Raw genomic sequence first — 17,716 nt, forward strand, 5'->3', positions numbered from 1 at the left:
ACCCTAGGCCTTGCTTCTAAGCATTGCAATACCGTTTGTGCTCACTTTTGTTACTTGCTACCTTGCTTTTTTTATTGTTCCTATTACAAAAATCAATATCTACTATCACTATTACACTTGTATCACCATCTCTTCGCTGAATTAGTGCACCTATATAATTTACCATTGTATTTGGTGTGTTGGGGACACAAGAGACTTTTTGTTATTTGGTTGCAGGGTTGTTTGAAAGAGACCATCTTTGTCCTACACCTCCCACAGATTGATAAACCTTAGGTCATCCACTTGAGGGAAAATTGCTACTGTCCTACAAAACTCTGCGCTTGGAGGCCTAACACGAGTCTACAAGAATAAAGTTGCGTAGTAGACATCATCAAAGCAGAAAGTATCAAGGATCCAACATCAAGAATACATAAGTCTCATTGGGGGAGCGGTACAACAATCCCCAAAGCGGAAAAAACAAATCGACTAATCCGGTTTCGGTGACGGCGGCGGAACCGGTGGAGAGTGAAGGAAATATGCCCTAGAGACAATAATAAAGTTATTATTTATTTCCTCATATCATGATAAATGTTTATTATTCATGCTAGAATTGTATTAACCGGAAACATAATACATGTGTGAATACATAGACAAGTTTAATGTCACTAGTATGCCTCTACTTGACTAGCTCATTAATCAGTGATGGTTATGTTTCCTAACCATAGACATGTGTTGCCATTTGATTAATGGGATCACATCATTAGGAGAATGATGTGATTGACTTGACCCATTCCGTTAGCCTAGCACTTGATTGTTTAGTATGTTGCTATTGCTTTCTTCATGACTTATAGAAAGTTCCTACAACTATGAGATTATGCAACTCCTGTTTACCGGAGGAACACTTTGTGTGCTACCAAACGTCACAACATAACTGGGTGATTGTAAAGGAGCTCTACAGGTGTCTCCAAAGGTACATGTTGAGTTGGCGTATTTCGAGATTAGGTTTTGTCACTCCAATTGTCGGAGAGGTATCTTCGGGCCCTCTCGGTAATGCACATCACTATAAGCCTTGCAAGCAATGTAGCTAATGAGTTAGTTACGGAATGATGCATTACGTAACGAGTAAAGGGACTTGCCGGTAACGAGATTGAACTAGGTATTAGACACCGACGATCGAATCTCGGGCAAGTAACATACCGATGACAAAGGGAACAACATATGTTGTTATGCGGTTTGACCAATAAAGATCTTTGTAGAATATGTAGGAGCCAATATGAGCATCTAGGTTCCGCTATTGGTTATTGATCGAGAACAGTTCTAGGTCATGTCTACATAGTTCTCGAACCCGTAGGGTCCGCACGCTTAATGTTACAATGATAGTTTTATTATGAGTTTATAAGTTTTGATGTATCGAAGGTTGTTCGGAGTCCCGGATGTGATCACGGACATGACGAGGAGTCTCGAAATGGTCGAGACATAAAGATTGATATATTGGAAGCCTATATTTGGATATCGGAAACGTTCCGGGTGAAATCGGGATTTTACCGGAGCACCGGGGAGTTACCAGAACCCCCCCAGGGGTTAATGGGCCTACATGGGCCATGAGGGAGAAGAGGAGGGCCGGCTAGGGCAGGCCACGCGTCCCCTCCCCCCTAGTCCGAATAGGACAAGGAAGGCGGGCGCGGCGCCCTCCTTTCCTCTTTCCCCTCCCCCTTTCCTTCTCCACCAAGGCAAGAGGGGGGAGTCCTACTCCCGGTAGGAGTAGGACTCCTCCAGGCACACCCCTAGGGGGCAGCCGCACCTCCCCCCTCCCTCCTTTATATACGGGGGCAGGGGGAACCTCTAGATACACAAGTTGATCCTCGTGATCGTTCCTTAGCCGTGTGCGGTGCCCCCTCCACCATATTCCACCTTGGTCATATCGTAGCGGTGCTTAGGCGAAGCCCTGCGTCGGTAGAACATCATCATCGTCACCACGCCGTCGTGCTGACAGAACTCATCCCCGACACCCTGCTGGATCGGAGTCCGGGGACCGTCATTGAGCTGAACGTGTGCTGAACTCGGAGGTGCCGTACATTCTGTACTTGGATCGGTCGGATCGTGAAGACGTACGACTACATCAACCGCGTTGTCATAACGCTTCCGCTTTTGGTCTACGAGGGTACGTGGACAACACTCTCCCCTCTCATTGCTATGCATCACCATGATCTTGCGTGTGAGTAGGAAATTTTTTGAAATTACTACGTTCCCCAACAGAGAGAGCGAAGGCACGAGTCCGGCGGCGGTGGAACATAGTCCCGAGATCATCCTGTCGATGGCATCACGATCGGGCTGCTTGCTAAGCGGCCTCAAAGCTGTAGAAAGTCAGACATTTTGAAAATGGCATCAGTCACATGGGAGGGGATGATTTGTTCGATCACCAATTTATTGTGAATGTTCCAAAGTGTCCAAAGAAGCGTCCCGACCACCACCCAAAGGGTCGGGCGTGCAGTCAATGGAAAACTACGGGCTTGCGAGAACATGTCCGGGAAGTTGTTGTGGGTCCAACTCCCATCAACACTCTTGCGGAGACAGGACCAAAAAAATCTAGCCGCATGGCACGTAAAGAAGATGTGGTTCTAATCCTAAGGGATCAGACACAAGGGGCACATCACCATCAGAGGGGTCGTTGTGCTTATGCACCTCCATCCCTGACGGAAACCGGCCCCTAACTAGCTGCCAAAGGAAGATCCTAATCTTCAATGGCAGTTTAATCTCCCCAAGGTGGTAGAGCTCATCCGGCCCTAGCAAGGGAAGGATAGCTCGATAAAGCTACCTGGACGAAAACTGGCCGTTGGTCTCCAACGTCCAACGTGTGGTGTCTTCGCCGAGGGACGACGTGTGAAGGGCTACACACGCCACGAGATCCTCCCAAAGGTCACGCTCGGCCGAACCAAAGGTACGACAAAAACCGATGTTGCCTTAGTCAGATAAGACCGAGGCTACCATCAAGAGTGGTTCGGCACAAATATGAAACAACGACCGGAATTGAATGGCGAAGGGACGGTCGCCAGACCACCGGTCCAACCAGAAGAGCATGGAATTCCCACGACCTATAGCGATCGATGATCTGAGACGCAGGGCCAGCATGAGTTGGATGATTGTTTGCCAGAAATGGGAGCCCCCAAGCCGCTATGCAAATGCCAATGGTTGACCATGCAAGTATTTTGCGCGAATAATGTCCAACCACAGGCCGCTTTCCCCAGATGTGATCTGCCATAGCCACTTGGACAACAAGGCAATGTTCATGCGTTTATATGAAATCATGCCAAGACCAGCCTGGTCTTTGGGTTTGCAAATTTTTGACCATTTCACCATATGGTATTTCTGCTTGCCATCCTTGCCGGCCCAAAAGAAATGGGACTGGTATTTGGCGATGTCCTGGTGAAGGGATTCATTAAGACTATAGAATCCCATCAGGTACATCAATAGACTAATCATCAAGGAGTTAATGAGAATGACCCGCACCGCCTTGGAGAGCCACCTGTCCTGCCAAGGTTCGACTCTATATTGGACCTTGGTCACCGTCGGCCGAAGGTCCTTCTGGAGTATGCGGGAACCACTAATGGGCATACCAAGATAAGAGATCGAAAACGCGCCAAGCCGGCCATTCAGCCGGTCCACAATCCAAAGGCGTTCTTCCTTCGAATAGCCAAGGACCATGACCTCGCTCTTGGCGAAGTTAATTGTAAGATACCTTGCTCAAATTCGCGGAACAATGCCAGGATTTCTCCATTGATGACAGGCTAGAACACCTGAAAAAAAGGACCGGAAGGCCATCCGGTCCGGGGGCCGACGCAGGATTCATTCCTTTTATTATGTTGGCTATCTCCTCCTCATCGAAGGGGGCAAGCAACAAATCATTCTCAACAAGGGAGACCAACTGCCCCCCCCCCAGATGGTCTCCGCCAATGCGGTGCCTCCACGCGGGCGGGCCGCAAATAGATCCCTATAGAACCCGTCTACATGGGCCTTTAACTCCCCCAGGTCTTGTATCAAATTTCCCTCGTCCCACAACAGAGGGATGGTACAATGCCTATGGCGTCCATTAGTGATGGCCTGGAAATATGCCGTGTTAGCGTCGCCAAAGAGAACCCAATTAAAGGTTCCCCGCTGGCGCCAATACTCCTCCTCCTTACGGAAGATTGTTGTAAGCTCGTCCTCTAGACTATAGTGCAAGGCCCATTCATCCGAGGCTAGGCCCACGGCGTCGGTCCTCAAGTCCAGGACTTGGAGAGAACCGATGCCTTCAAGACCTGAAGGTCACGACCGATGTTTGCGCCCCAACCCTTCATAAATTGTCAGGACCACTTCGCCAGAAAGTGCCAGTCATCGATTGCCGACATCACGCGATGGGGCTCTTACCATTCCGCCTCCCAGTGTTCCTTGACAGCCGAAATGAAACCGGCTTGGCGCAGCCAGAATGTTTGAAAGTGAAACCGGGGAGGGAGGCGGGGACGATCATCCGATGATGAAAGCGACAAGGGGACGTGGTTCGACCTTATACGGGTAATGGGCTGCAGGCAAGCTAGAGGGAACCGCGGGGACATGAACACCCGGTCCAAAACACTCATGGTGGGGTCCAACTCTCGGTTAGTCTAGGTGAACCTGGCCCTAACCCTATCTAGCTCTCGGAGGCCGAGATCAGTGATCCAATCGTTGAATCGCTGCATGCCCGCAAGATCAATCCGGGCATTATTTTAGTACCGAGCTATTGATCAAGGCATAATTGTCATGGCTCTTGGTTCTTCCTATTTTCATGCCAATGGCTCATACTGGATGACTACAGCACGCAAACTGTTTATCACGTAAAGGCTTGCAGCTATATTGATGCTGATTGCTGCCTTCCTTCTGAATTGTAGTGATGTTATTTTAATGAGTCTGCATCCTAGAAGCATTTTGATCAACTTTTAATGGAGGCATTTGTTGGTTCATTCAATTCAGGTCATTCATAAGTCATGATCGAGCATGAACTGTTGGATGTTCAATATGCCTTTATCCTATATCAGCATGTATTTTTTTTAAATAAAATATTTTCTAATCCTAATCTTTTGTTGTGTTCCTTTTTCAGATATCAATAGCCGCCGTCATCCACCATGATGAACATCCAGTATATATAGTATTGACAACCTATGTAGCCTACATTACTTATCATCAACGGATTTGCTAAAACTCATTCGAATGAGAAACTAATTGGTCTCATTCACTTTTTTGACCGTTGGATCGAGCCGCGCGAGGATTCGTGCTTCCTCCCGGTGGAGAGCTTCGTAGTGACCGGAGGCGCGGCCCATCTGTTGTCTCGCTCGCGGCTCGCGGCCCGTTTTTTTTTTTTTTGTCGCACGTTTTTTCTCTCTCTTTTGTTGACGAAGGCCACTTGCATTCCGGCCTGGAACGTTTTCCATGGAGAAGCCCAAGTACGCATAGGATCTACGAAGCCCTGTCTTTAGTCTGTTCGCTTCTTTTTGGTAGCGGCTGAGACACAGGAGAGCCGGCTGCGGGAGATCGGCGACGGCGGCGTCGACTGCTGCGGGAGATCGGCGGCGGCGGCATTTTCGAAGTAAGAATCTGCCCTTCCTGTTCGTCCTCTTTCTTTTCTTTTGTTGTTTGTAGAGATTCGTGTTCTAGGGTCAGAGCTCTTTTTTTTCTTGTCAGATCCATAGGAACGCTATATGATTCTGGCAGCTTCGAATTAGAGATGTGGGTGGCTGTATTATGTATGTGGATTTTTTGCGTAGCAAGTATTTTTTGGGGGTTCACCCAAATAGGAGAAATGGACGTGGAGTAGAGTAGGATTGAGTTTAGTTCAGTTTACTTCAGAGACGTAGCACGTATTCTTCTCGAAAGTCATGTTGCCAACACAGGTTTCTTTTTTGTGTGTTTTTCTTGGATGAAGATAAATTTGTAGAGTATGATTTCCAACACAGATTTTGTGTTGTTTTGAATGTATGTACTAAAGCATTCCCAAAGTGTAGAAAGTTGTTTTTTTAGTGCCATGTCACATTTTTTACATTTTTTTGTCCTGGTGGTAAGCCTGAACTAGAATTTTTTATTTTTTGATGCGGAATGCAGGGGGTGTGAACTGAAATTTGATCACATCTGTTTTTTATGTAATGTTGTTTAGAGATGTAGTTTTAGGTTGATGGGGAATGGAGGGGGAATGTACTTCTCAAAGTACCCTTTTCAGTACACATGGGTTGTAGTTGTCATTTTTGTGGTTTAGATGTAAATTTATTGGCAATCCCTCTTGTCTATGTTGATTTCTTCTTCCGAATGTAGATGTAGCCCACCTGTGGCGGGCTTTGAGTTAGTGGCGTTGATCCATTTTGCGGCTGCTAGTGTATAGGTTGATGTTCGTCTGGTCTGCCCTATTTTTTATGTAGATGTCTTGTTTTTCTAGTGCAATTTTTCTTTGATGTAGATGCCTGTTTTGCTCCTTTTTTCTCCTGTTTTGTTTGATTATGATCTGAATTCCTTCAGTTAAGTATTAGTTTGTTTGGTCTACACTACTGCACTGTATTTTTTAGTTGATTTTTCATTGCAATCAAGTAACAGTTTGTTTCGGCTACTATAGACTGCAATAGTGAATGGCCAGTGTAAATGTAAATTTTTATGTTATTTTTTTATAGTTATATCTCTACTGTAGTTTCATTCTATAGTAGTCTGTCTTACACTGGTTTTTCACTGTAAATGGCCAGTGCAAACGCAATTTTTTAGGTTTTGATTCTGGATTTTGTTTTTTCTTCAGTTAAGCCACAATTTGTTTGGTGTACTTGGCATGAATGTTTTGTGAACTGAATCAAGACAGAGACTAGGTTTTTCTTGTTCTCCAAAACATATATCCCTTGTTTGCTTTTTCAATAGATCAAAATTAGGTGCTATCATGATTTTTTGATTGGGTAGTTTAAACAATGTAAAGAGGACAGTGTGTTGTTATCCTTTTGATTCGTGTAGTTTTGTCAGTCTATGCTTTGTATTTTTTACAGTATTGTTATCATTGCAAAATAATCCGTTGTGTTTTTCTTTTTTGACTTTGTTTGTGAAACCTGATTGTGGAACTTTTTTTTATATGTGAGTTTATACTATGCAGGATGTTGTGCCCAGATTGCCATTCGTACTGCGAGAATGACGATGAGCATAGCTTTGGCATTTTCATTCGTGACAGTTCTGGAGATTTTGTGGTAATCTCTTCTCCTTTTGTTGGATGTTTCCTTTTCCTTTATGAAAGGGTTCTTCTTTTTGCTGATTGTTTTGACATTTTTCCTTTCTTTTTACTAGCACAACATCCCATGCACCGCAAGGAACCAGTTCAACCAGAGGAGTGGCTGGAGTTTAAAGCACACGGCCGTAGGTACGTTGTTTATGTGTTCATTGGACACTCAACAACATTGATTGGAGGTGATGTCTGGGCAAAGTTCAAACGCGACTTCAACGTGTGACAGGGCAAAATAGTGGTGTTCGACATGTCTGCACGGATGCCCCAGGCTTATGTGTGTTATGTTGGAAGTGGGCTTGCAGCAGATCACGGGGGCGCAACACAGGACATGACAGCAGGTGATGTTGCACAAGGGGGTGGGGGGAAGGGGGGAGCCGGCAATTTTGCTGTGCATGGAGTGGAAGAGGTAAACAATGCTGGTCACGGTGTTGAAGTTGCCCCAGACATCATTTATACCAGGGGTCTTGTTCTCAGCGATGGCGAAGCACAAATGTTGGGCCTGGTAATAACCATTGAGGATGGATACATTGGACCACATTATGTGCACCGCCTCACGCCCACGAACATCACAAGCAAGTTTATGGTACATCTTCTCAAGCTTCAGTACCTTTTTTTTGTTATGTTTCTTTGCAAAATATGTTTTGTTTTTTCCTCTTTTTTCCTAACACATTTTTCACCTTTTTCCCTTTGTCTTTGTTTTCTATTTGTTGACATCACATAGAAAATCCCCAAGAAAATAGTTCAACCACTGAACTTTTCTAGAGAAGGGGTTATTGGGCTTTGCATGGTTGTAGGAGATCTCATGCAGCTTGGATATCACATGACGGATGGTCTTCGACAAAGATTGGGGTGTTTTTGTAGCCCGGAACCACCTCCGGGTGGACGATGTTGTCATTTTCAACTCAAGCAGAGCAATGCATAGGGCCTCAACATAACATGCGTCGTCATTGATTTGAGACCGGCACAAGGATAAGAGTTTTGGTGCTAGAAACAGTGTAATAGCATTTCCTAGAGTGGCCCTTTTTGGTGACTTAGGCTATCCAGCTACCTTCTCTTTTTTATGTCTTTTTGTTTTTCTGAACTATGTAAGCATTTGGATGTATGTTTTTCTGAACTATGTAAGCACTGGGATGGATGTTTTTGTGGTATGAGTGTTTTCCCATCCACCCCCTATGCTTTTTGTTGTATACAATGGCATGTGTTGGTAGAAGTTTATTATCCTTAAGTTGTTGTTTTTTATCTTTTTTAGTTGTAGTTACAACCGCTCCACCCCGAGCGCAATTGCAACTCAGCACACCCTAGCGCAACTGCGGGACATATGATGTGACCGCAACCATGGGGTCGGGGGAGGGTTGTCGACGTCGATGAAAACGGTACCATTTTTAGAGATGTTTTTTTCTTAGGTTTTTTGTTGTAGTTGCAACCGCTCCAACCCAAGCGCAATAGCAAGTCAGCACACCCAAACGCAACTACAAGACATATAATTTGATCGCAACTGGGGGTCGGGGGAAGGGTCGTCGACACCGATGAAATTAGTTCCTTTTTCTATTTTTGTTAGTTTTTTTGTTGTAGTTGCAACCGCTCCAACGCGAGCGCAATTGCAACTCAGCACACGCAAGCACAACTACAAGGTGTATAATGTGACCGCAACCAGGGGGTTGGGGGAAGAGTCGCCGGTGCCGATGAAATTGGTTCCATTTCTTTATTTTTGTTAGGATTTTTGTTGTAGTTGCAAAGAATGAAGATGTAATATTTATCTTTGTGTAGCGATATGTGTGTAGTTTTGTAATTGCCCGAATGGCAAGTCCACCATCAAGTCACAACTATGGGCCCACATGCCACTTGCATCAGGGCTTTTGTGTGTGTAGTTTGCAATTGCCCCAATTGCAACTCCACCATCGACTTGCATCAGGGCTTTTGTGTGTGTAGTTTGCAATTGCCCCAATTGCAACTCCATCATCGACTTGCAACTGTGGGCCTGCATGCCACTTGCAAGTTGACCCTCGAATTGCAACTGGGGGTTCTTTTATTTGATGACACTTGCAATTTGACCCTCTACTTGTTGCAACTGGGCTTTTTTGTGTGTAGTTTGTAATTGTCCCAATTGCAACTCCACCATTGACTCGCAATTATGGGCCTGCATGCCACTCGCAACTCGACCCTCGACTTGCAATTGGGGTTGTTTACTCGATGCCACTTGCAATTCGACCCTGGACTTGCAACTGGTCTGTTTTTGTGTGTAGTTTTGTATTTGCCCCAATTGCAAGTCCACCATGACTCACAACTATGGGACCGCATGCCACTTGCAAGTAGACCATCGACTTGCAACTGGGCTTTGTGTGTGTGTGTGTAGTTTGTAATTGCCACAATTGCAAGTCCACAATCGACTCGCAACTATGGGCCTGCATGCCACTTGCAAGTCAACCCTCGACTTGCAACTAGGCTTTTTGTCTGTAGTTTTGTAATTGCCCCAGTTACAACTACACAATCGACTCACAACTATGGGGCACGCATGCCACTTGCAACTCGACCCTCGACTTGCAACTGGGGTTGTTTACTCGATGTCAATTTCCACTCGACCCTGGACTTGCAACTTATCTATTTTTGTGTTTGCCCCAATTGCAAGTCCACCATCGACTCGCAACTATGGGCCCGCATGCCACTTGCAAATAGACCATCGATTTGCATTAGGGTTTTGTGTGTGTACTTTGCAATTGCCTCAATTGCAAGTCCACCATCGACTCACAACTATGGGCCCGCATGCCAGTTGCAAGTCAACACTCGACTTGCAACTGGGCTTTTTTTGTGTAGTTTTGTAATTACCCCAGTATCAAGTTCACCATCGACTCGCAACTGTTGGGCCCGAATGCCACTTGCAACTTGACCCTCGACTTGCAACTCAGTTGTTTACTCGATGCCAATTGCAACTCGACCCTCGACTTGCAACTGGTATGTTTTGTGTGTCGTTTTGTAATTGCCCCAATTGCAAGTCCACCATAGACTCGCAATTGTGAGCTCACATGCCACTTGCAAGTAGATCATCAACTTGCAGCTGGGTTTTGGTGTGTAATTTGTAATTGTCATAGTTGCAGGTCCACCATTGACTCGCAATTGTGGGGGGCGCATGCCACTTGCAACTCCACCCTCGACTTGCAACTAGGGTCGTTGTTTACTGCAAGAGATAATAAACATGTTTGGTTACTCATGTTTGGTATTATTTCTTGTTCTTTGTTTCACAATAGTTGCAATTAGATCCTCGACCTGCAACTAGGGTTTTCTATCAGCCCGGTTGCAAGTCCACCATCGACCTGCAACTCGAGGGAGGGTGTTGTTTGTTGTTTTTTTTTGACCATAGTCACAAGTTCACACCTGACTTGCAAATCGAGGGATGTAGTTTGGTAATCGCCCCTAGTTGCAAGTCAACAATTTACTCGCCCCTAGTTCACACCTGACTTGCAAATCGAGGGATGTAGTTTCCCTAGTTGCAAGTCCACCCTCGACGCGCAACTTGGGGAGGGGTGTTGTTTGTTGTTCACTTTTCGTCCAAGTCGCAAGTCCACCCACGACTTGCAACTCGAGGCATGTAGTTTTGTAGTCGCCCTAGTTGCAAGTCAACCATGTACACGCAACTCAAAGGGGGTGCAGTTTTCGTAGTTGGTCTAGTTGCAAGTCCACCCTCGATGCGCAACTCGGGGAGGGGTGTTGTTTGTTGTTTGTTTTTCACCCCAATCGCAACTCCACCCATGACTTGCAACCCGAGGGATGTAGTTTTGTAGTTTCCCAGTTGCAAGTCAACCATATACTCGCAACTCGGGGGGTGTAGTTTTTTTAGTTGCCTTAGTTGCGAGTCCACCCACGACTCGCAACTCGCAGGGTGTTGTTTTTTGTTCTTATTTCGTAGTAGTTGCAATTAGGTGCAACTAGGGGTTTCTATCGGCCTAGTAGCAAGTCCACCCTCGAGTCGCAACTCGAGAGATGTAGTTTTGTAATCACGCCAGTTGCAAGTCAACCATATACTCGCAACTTGGGGGATGTAGTTTTTGTAGTTTCCCTAGTTGAAAGTCCACCCTCGACTAGGAACTCGGGGGGAGGGGGTGTTGTTTCTTGTTCTTTGTTTCATAGTAGTTGCAAATAGACCCTCGACCTGCAACTAGGGTTTCCTATCGGCCCAGTTGCAAGTTGACCCTCGACCTGCAACTCAAGGGAGGGTGTTGTTTGTTGTTTGTTTTCACCCCTGTCACAAGACCACACCCGAGTTGCAACTCGAGGGATGTAGTTTGGTAATCCCTTCAGTTGCAAGTCAACCATGTACTTGTAACTCGAGGGGATGTAGTGTTTCTAGTTTCCCAAGTTGCAAGTCCACCCTCAATGCGCAACTCGGGGCGGGGTGTTGTTTGTTGTTCGTTTTTCGCCCCAGTCGCAAGTCGACTCATGACTTGCAACTCGAGGGATGTAGTTTTGTAGTCGCCCCAGTTGCAAGTCAACCATGTACTCGCAACTCGGGAAGATGTAGTTTTTATGGTTGCCCTAGTTGCAAGTCCACCCTCGACGTGCAGCTCGAGGAGGGGTGTTGTTTGTTGTTTGTTTGTCGTCCCAGTCGCAAGTCCACCCACAAGTTGCAACTCAAGGGGTGTAGTTTTGTAGTCGCCCCAGTTGCAAGTCAACCATATACTCGCAAATCGGGGATGTAGTTTTTGTAGTTGCCCTAGTTGTGAGTCCACCCTCGACTCGCAACTCGGGGGGTGTTCTTTTTTGTTCTTATTTCATAGTAATTGCAATTAGACCCTCGGCCTACAACTAGGGGTTTATATCAGCCTAGTTGCAAGTCTACCCTCAAGTCAAACCATATACACTCGAGGGATGCAGTTTTGTAATCGCCCCAGTTAGTAAACCATATACTCGCAACTCAGGGATGTAGTTTTTGTAGTTGCCTAGTTGCAAGTCCATCCTCGACTCGCAACTCGGGGGGTGTTGTTTCTTGTTCTTTATTTCATGGTAGTTGCAATTAGACCCTCGACCTGCAACTAGGGTTTTCTATTGGCCCAGTTGCAAGTCCACCCTCGACCCGCAACTCGGGGGAGGGTGTTGTTTGTTGTTTGTTTTCACCCCAGTCGCAAGTCCACACCCGACTTGCAACTCGAGGGATGTAGTTTGGTAATCGTCCCTGTTGCAAGTCAACCATGTAGTCGCAACTTGGGGGATGTAGTTTTTGTAGTTGCCCTAATTGCAAGTTCACCCCTCGACTCGCAACTTGGGGGACGGTGTTGTTTGTTGTTTTTTTTCACCCCCAGTCGCATTTCCACCCCTGACTTGCAACTTTGAGGGATGTAGTTTTGTAATCGCGCTAGTTGCAATCAACAATGTGCTCGCAACTTGGGGATGTAGTTGCCCCAGTTGCAAGTTCACCCTCGATTTGCATCTCGGGGTGTTGTTTTTTTGTTATTTTTTCATGGCAGTTGCATTTTAGACCCTCGACCTATAACTAGGGGTTTCTGTCGGCCCAGTTGCAAGGCAGCAATCAACTCGCAACTGTGGGCCCACAATTTTTTCTGTTTCCTACCACTTGCAAGTCAAGCATCATTTTCACAATTTTTTTTGTTTTGCGATCTTGTAGTCACCCAAGTTTGCAAGTTCAGCATTTCTTTTGACTTGCAACTATGGGACCGCAGTTTTTCTCACAACTGTGGGAACCATAGTTCTTTGTTTCATGCCTTTTTTTGCATCTCGTACTCACCGAAAATAACAAGTCAGACATGCTTTGTCTATGTTTTTAGACTAAACATAGGGTCCTGCACTGAACTTCCCTTTTAAAACCTTTTATGGGGTTTTCTAGAACATTTCCAGAACTACAACAGATCTCCAATGATTATCCACACCGACACATTTATTTTTGCATTTTTTTTTCTCCCACTGTTTGAATCGGTGGAGCAGAGGAGGAAGAGACGGGTGCGACAAGCTCGAAGGCTATGGCGACCGAGATGGCCGCCGATGACCCCCCTGCTGTGTACCACTGCTCGATGCAGGAGGCACCTGCTCTGGACACGGCGGGCGAGCGTTGTGCGGCCGTCGAGGCCTACGGCATCCACACAGCCGACGACAAGGCACTGTCGGTCTGTCCTGCCGCGAGCTCTGGCGGGCCGACGGAATCCTCGGTGTGGGCACTGTCTGGGAGTTCTCCACAGCCGAATCGCCGCAAAGAACAGTGAGTAGCTCCTTTTTCCCCTCCTCTCTCCTATGGAATCTGCGTGATTTCTGCTCGTGGTACAGGCTCAAAATTACTGCGGCTGTGCCTGTGTTGCCATACGTTTCGCCCTAGGTAGATTTTGTAATTCAGTGGTCTGATTCATTAGGGTTGTTGTTGCATAAGGATACCAGTCGAGGATGCACAAAATAAATTCAAGGCAAATAAGGGTTGTCGTCGTAGTTGTTTTTCAGGTTTTTGTGCTCAGTGTATATGTTGAGAGAGCATGCATCATGTTTTCAGTTTTCTAATTGCTCAGAGAGGATGCATCATCTTCAGCGAGCATGCATATCAGTCAATGTTCAGAGAGAGATGTATCATGTTCAGAGAGTTTGACCCATCATCTTCAGTAATTGTTCAGAGAGACATGCATCATGTTCAGAGAGTTTGACTCATCATGTTTAGTAATTGCTCAGATTGTCATCACATTTTTTTCTGCTAATCTTGAATTATGTATCATTGTTTAGGGAGTTGACTCATCAGTCAATGTTCAGAGAGGATGCCTTCATCATCAGAGAAATTTGACTCATCAACCTTTTTTGTTGAAGTTTTGTTCATTCAATCATATGATACCTTTTTATCATGCATTCATCTTTAGTTTTGAGTTCCATTGACAAAGAGCGGCGTCAGTTTGTCACTGTACATGTAAGTTACTGTTTTGTCATGTTTCAGGTTGTAAGTTCAGAACCCAGAGTGTTTATTTTTCAGAGGGAGCACACATTTTTTTTTAGAGTATGCAAGTTCAGTGTTTCAGTTGTTGGATTAAGGCTGTTTATTTTTTTTTCATTTTTCGATCTTTTAACTCAAGAGAATGAACTTGCTTATTTTTTTGGGGGTTCTGCAGTGAGAGGAAGACCTGTCCTGAATTTTGCTTCTGAGTAGTAGTCTAGAATTTTAGTAGTTGATGTTTTGGTTTCAATAGTAGTGTAGCTTTCTGGATGTACACCATAAATTAAAATCTGTTCGCACTAGCTTTTTTTGCTGCTGCTCTTGTTTGGTCTGCGGTTTCATGTCTCACCAGCACTACAAGAGATTTTTTAAATAGGGTTTTCGCTTGTGCTCATGTCTTTATTTTTGGTCCATATGTTGTGTTTTTCTTTAAATAGGAGATTGTACGCAAAGATACAAATGATGACCATTTGGAGTTAAACACCAATACCCAACATCATGATTCAGGGAATGACAACATAAATGACCAGCAGGAGCAACATCTCAGGGTAATTATTCACAAGCTACACAAACTGTAGTTGATCTCCCAGAAACAGATGCATCAGACAACATGTTGTTTAATGGCTTGAGAACAATGGAAATTATGTTCTGAACCACAACAAGCTACTTTTTTCTCTTTTTTGTTGTCCCCTTTTTTCTTTTTTATGATTTTTCTTTGACATAAACTTTCAGAAGCAAAAATCTAGACTCTCAATGTTTTCTCAGAAGCAAAAATTGCAGATCTGTCCTGAATGTTTTACTTTTTATGATTTTTCTTTGACATAAACTTTTTTCCTAGACTTCTTTCAAAACACCTAAAACAAATAACCCAAAAAGGCCCATAGGAGGAAGGCCCACAACCCACAAGCCACAACACAAACAAACAACGGACCCAGAACTTACAAAGAAGAAGGAAACAACCAAATTGGGCTTTCTATTTGTTTTGTGCAGGAAGAAAGAAAGAAGTCTGCCTCGGTCTGCCAGGGAATCGGGCTGCGACAAACAGCAGCCACGTCATCAATACGTCATCCGAATGAGACCATTTTATATCTCATTCGAATGAGTTCCAGGCGCTCCCTATCATCAAAGGGCCATGTTCAGTTGTAATATAGGAATAGTTTACTCTTTGGATCCTATATTAATATAGAAATAGAAAAAACAAGGTATGCCATTGAATCATTTAATTACTTAATCATTTATGCATCTTATATTACGAAAAAAATTGCGGGGTGTCATCTATTTTTCTATACATATAGACAAATATAAAATCTATACTCCGTCCGTCCCATAACATCGGACATTTTTGTAAGCTATACGTTCTACATTATGGGATGAGGTTTTTTAAGTAGCATTGGCGCCTCTGTAAGATGAAAGAGAAATGCACCGTATTAGGAGTGCAGAACAGCATAAAGTAACTATAATTTCTTAGAAAAAAGGTAGAGTACTAACTACAATTTCTTCTTCCATTTCTGCGAAAATAGCAAATTTATACACACTTTCTGATTCTCATTGCTCGTTCGATATTACTATGTTTACTTCGAAATTACCATTGACAAGAGCAAAATAGTAATCTCGCTATATTACAAGGGTCGAATGACATTACATGAACATTCGTATCATTTAGTCGTCGTAATCATCGTTATCCCTGCGGTTGAGGAACCGCCGGACGGCGCCCACGACCGCCCCGCCCACAATGAACAGGACGAGCGTGTCGAAGCCGCCACCGACCCCGAGGGCGACGCTCGGGCCACCGTAGAAGCCGAACGGCGACAAGCCGTACCCGCCATAGCCACCGTAGCCGTAGCCGCCGACCAGCGGTGGCGCCACGCCGGGATTGACGTAGATGTTCGTCCTGCGAGCACGCGCGCGAGCATCACAAAACAAATCAGAATTGCATCAGGCTATTGCTACGTTGGATCTGGCCATCTGCAGATGTTTAATTGATGGTTACCTTGAGTTGTTTATCCTTGGACCGGACGAGCGCGGTGCCGCGGACCGAAACGCCTTCCCACCGATCCTGCCGCCGGACTTGCCCGCCATGGCGTCGTCGACGGGCGCGAGTACGAGCACGCCGGCGGCCATGGCGACCATCGCCAGCTTCCCGAGATTTTTCAGCTCGAGGTTTCCGGCCCACGACGGAGGCGCGTCCTTCTGGTCGGAGGCCCTGCAAGAAAGCCTCGCCGATGCCGGCCTAATTGACGACCTCGTGAGCTGCGGGGCCGTGCATAGGGGCCTCCCTGTGAGGAAGCTCTGGAGAGATGTGGGGGCTAACGCCATGGCCGTGATCTCCCACTCGGCTCCTAGCTTGCTTGCTTTGCTTGCTCTTGCTATGTCTTCTTCTTTCTCTGAGTTCTTGATTGCTTGCTGCAGTCTGAGATGGGAAGCGGTGGAAGAAAGGTAATCTTGTAGCTTCAGGGATTGCCGCGTTTTGGCTGGAGGAGGAGGAAGGGCAGTAGGAGACTAGAAGGCTTATCTTGAGATGAGCAAGAGGCCACTTGGCCGAATGTGAGCGGCCGGGTGAAACCTCTAGAGAAGAGATATCTTTTGAGCGCTTGTTTGTTCCGTAGCACGACTTGTTCTGAACACACAAACATGCAGCTGTGTTTGGCACACGGTTGAATCTGGTGCTTTCACAATTTAGTTTCTCTAGCCATTCTTTTTACGGTGCAAGAGCTCTGCCCATTTTTTAAGAGAGGAAAAAGAAAAAAAAATACAGAGTCGCCATTTATGAGGGACCTAAGGGGCTGTTTGGATGACGCCCGAGCCAGCCCAGCCAAAATAGGCTCCCCAAGAATTTGGCCAAGGTTTTCGCCGCCCGGATCTCGCCAACGCGTGGGCGGAAAATCTGAACGGGCCGACCGAAAAATTGGCATGGTTGCGATTCATCGGCGCTGATCCAAATGAAGGTTGTGGTAGCAGTCAACGACCGAAAAATTGGCAGGGCAGGCGACGGCTGCAATCCAAACAGCCTCTATAAGCTAAAAAACATAGAAAATGAAAAAGACACAAGACAACACAATAACGGCGAGGATCCGAGCAAATAACCTAGCATGACCTCTACCCGAATCAACTGAGAGTGAGATTTTCAAAAGTGCCTTCAATATAAGGGAAGCAATGCCCAAGAACTGACATCAACCACCGTCAAGCACAAAGCTTTCGCCTAGACACTCACAGGACCGGCCCACCGGACCTCGAGATAAATGTTGCCCTGCCAACATCCACCACCGCAGCTCTAACTCTGATTGAACACGACCAATGATAGCGGGGTACTCTTTGCTAATGTATCCAAGGAGGGACCGAATACCGATGAGCGCCCTCATCACCGCTAATGAGCCCCACCAAACGAAAGCTTTCGCCCCGGATCTAATGCTTCACCTCCTTTACATGCCTATGGAGGGAGCTCAACCCCGGAGAACCTGTGAGATCAAGACATAACTCCGCTCGTACGACCACATGTTTCCACGATGGCCTGCCATGAAGCACCCACATTGGTCCCAGGGACCGCTGGCTAGGCAAATCGAGCGCAACCACTCCAG

General features: G+C 45.8%; 1 protein-coding gene and 1 long non-coding RNA gene across 2 annotated transcripts; one reads left to right on the top strand and one right to left on the bottom strand.

Moving 5' to 3' along the window:
- The first annotated feature begins 5,478 nt into the window (after nucleotides 1-5,478).
- Nucleotides 5,479-8,383, top strand: LOC123163144 (uncharacterized). Its single transcript, XR_006481729.1, has 5 exons — nucleotides 5,479-5,575; nucleotides 7,106-7,196; nucleotides 7,294-7,366; nucleotides 7,458-7,814; nucleotides 7,953-8,383. It is a non-coding gene; the product is annotated as an uncharacterized lncRNA (long non-coding RNA).
- Nucleotides 8,384-14,872: 6,489 nt separating this feature from the next.
- Nucleotides 14,873-16,710, bottom strand: LOC123161056 (uncharacterized). Its single transcript, XM_044578910.1, has 3 exons — nucleotides 16,132-16,710; nucleotides 15,784-16,032; nucleotides 14,873-15,257 (listed from the first exon to the last, which is right to left on the bottom strand). Exons 1-2 carry the CDS (start codon nucleotides 16,455-16,457, stop codon nucleotides 15,801-15,803), a joined length of 558 nt encoding a protein of 185 aa, XP_044434845.1. The 5' UTR covers nucleotides 16,458-16,710; the 3' UTR covers nucleotides 14,873-15,257; nucleotides 15,784-15,800.
- Nucleotides 16,711-17,716: the final 1,006 nt, after the last annotated feature.

This window comes from Triticum aestivum, chromosome 7B (assembly GCF_018294505.1).
Source record: "Triticum aestivum cultivar Chinese Spring chromosome 7B, IWGSC CS RefSeq v2.1, whole genome shotgun sequence".
Taxonomy (NCBI): Eukaryota; Viridiplantae; Streptophyta; class Magnoliopsida; order Poales; family Poaceae; genus Triticum; species Triticum aestivum.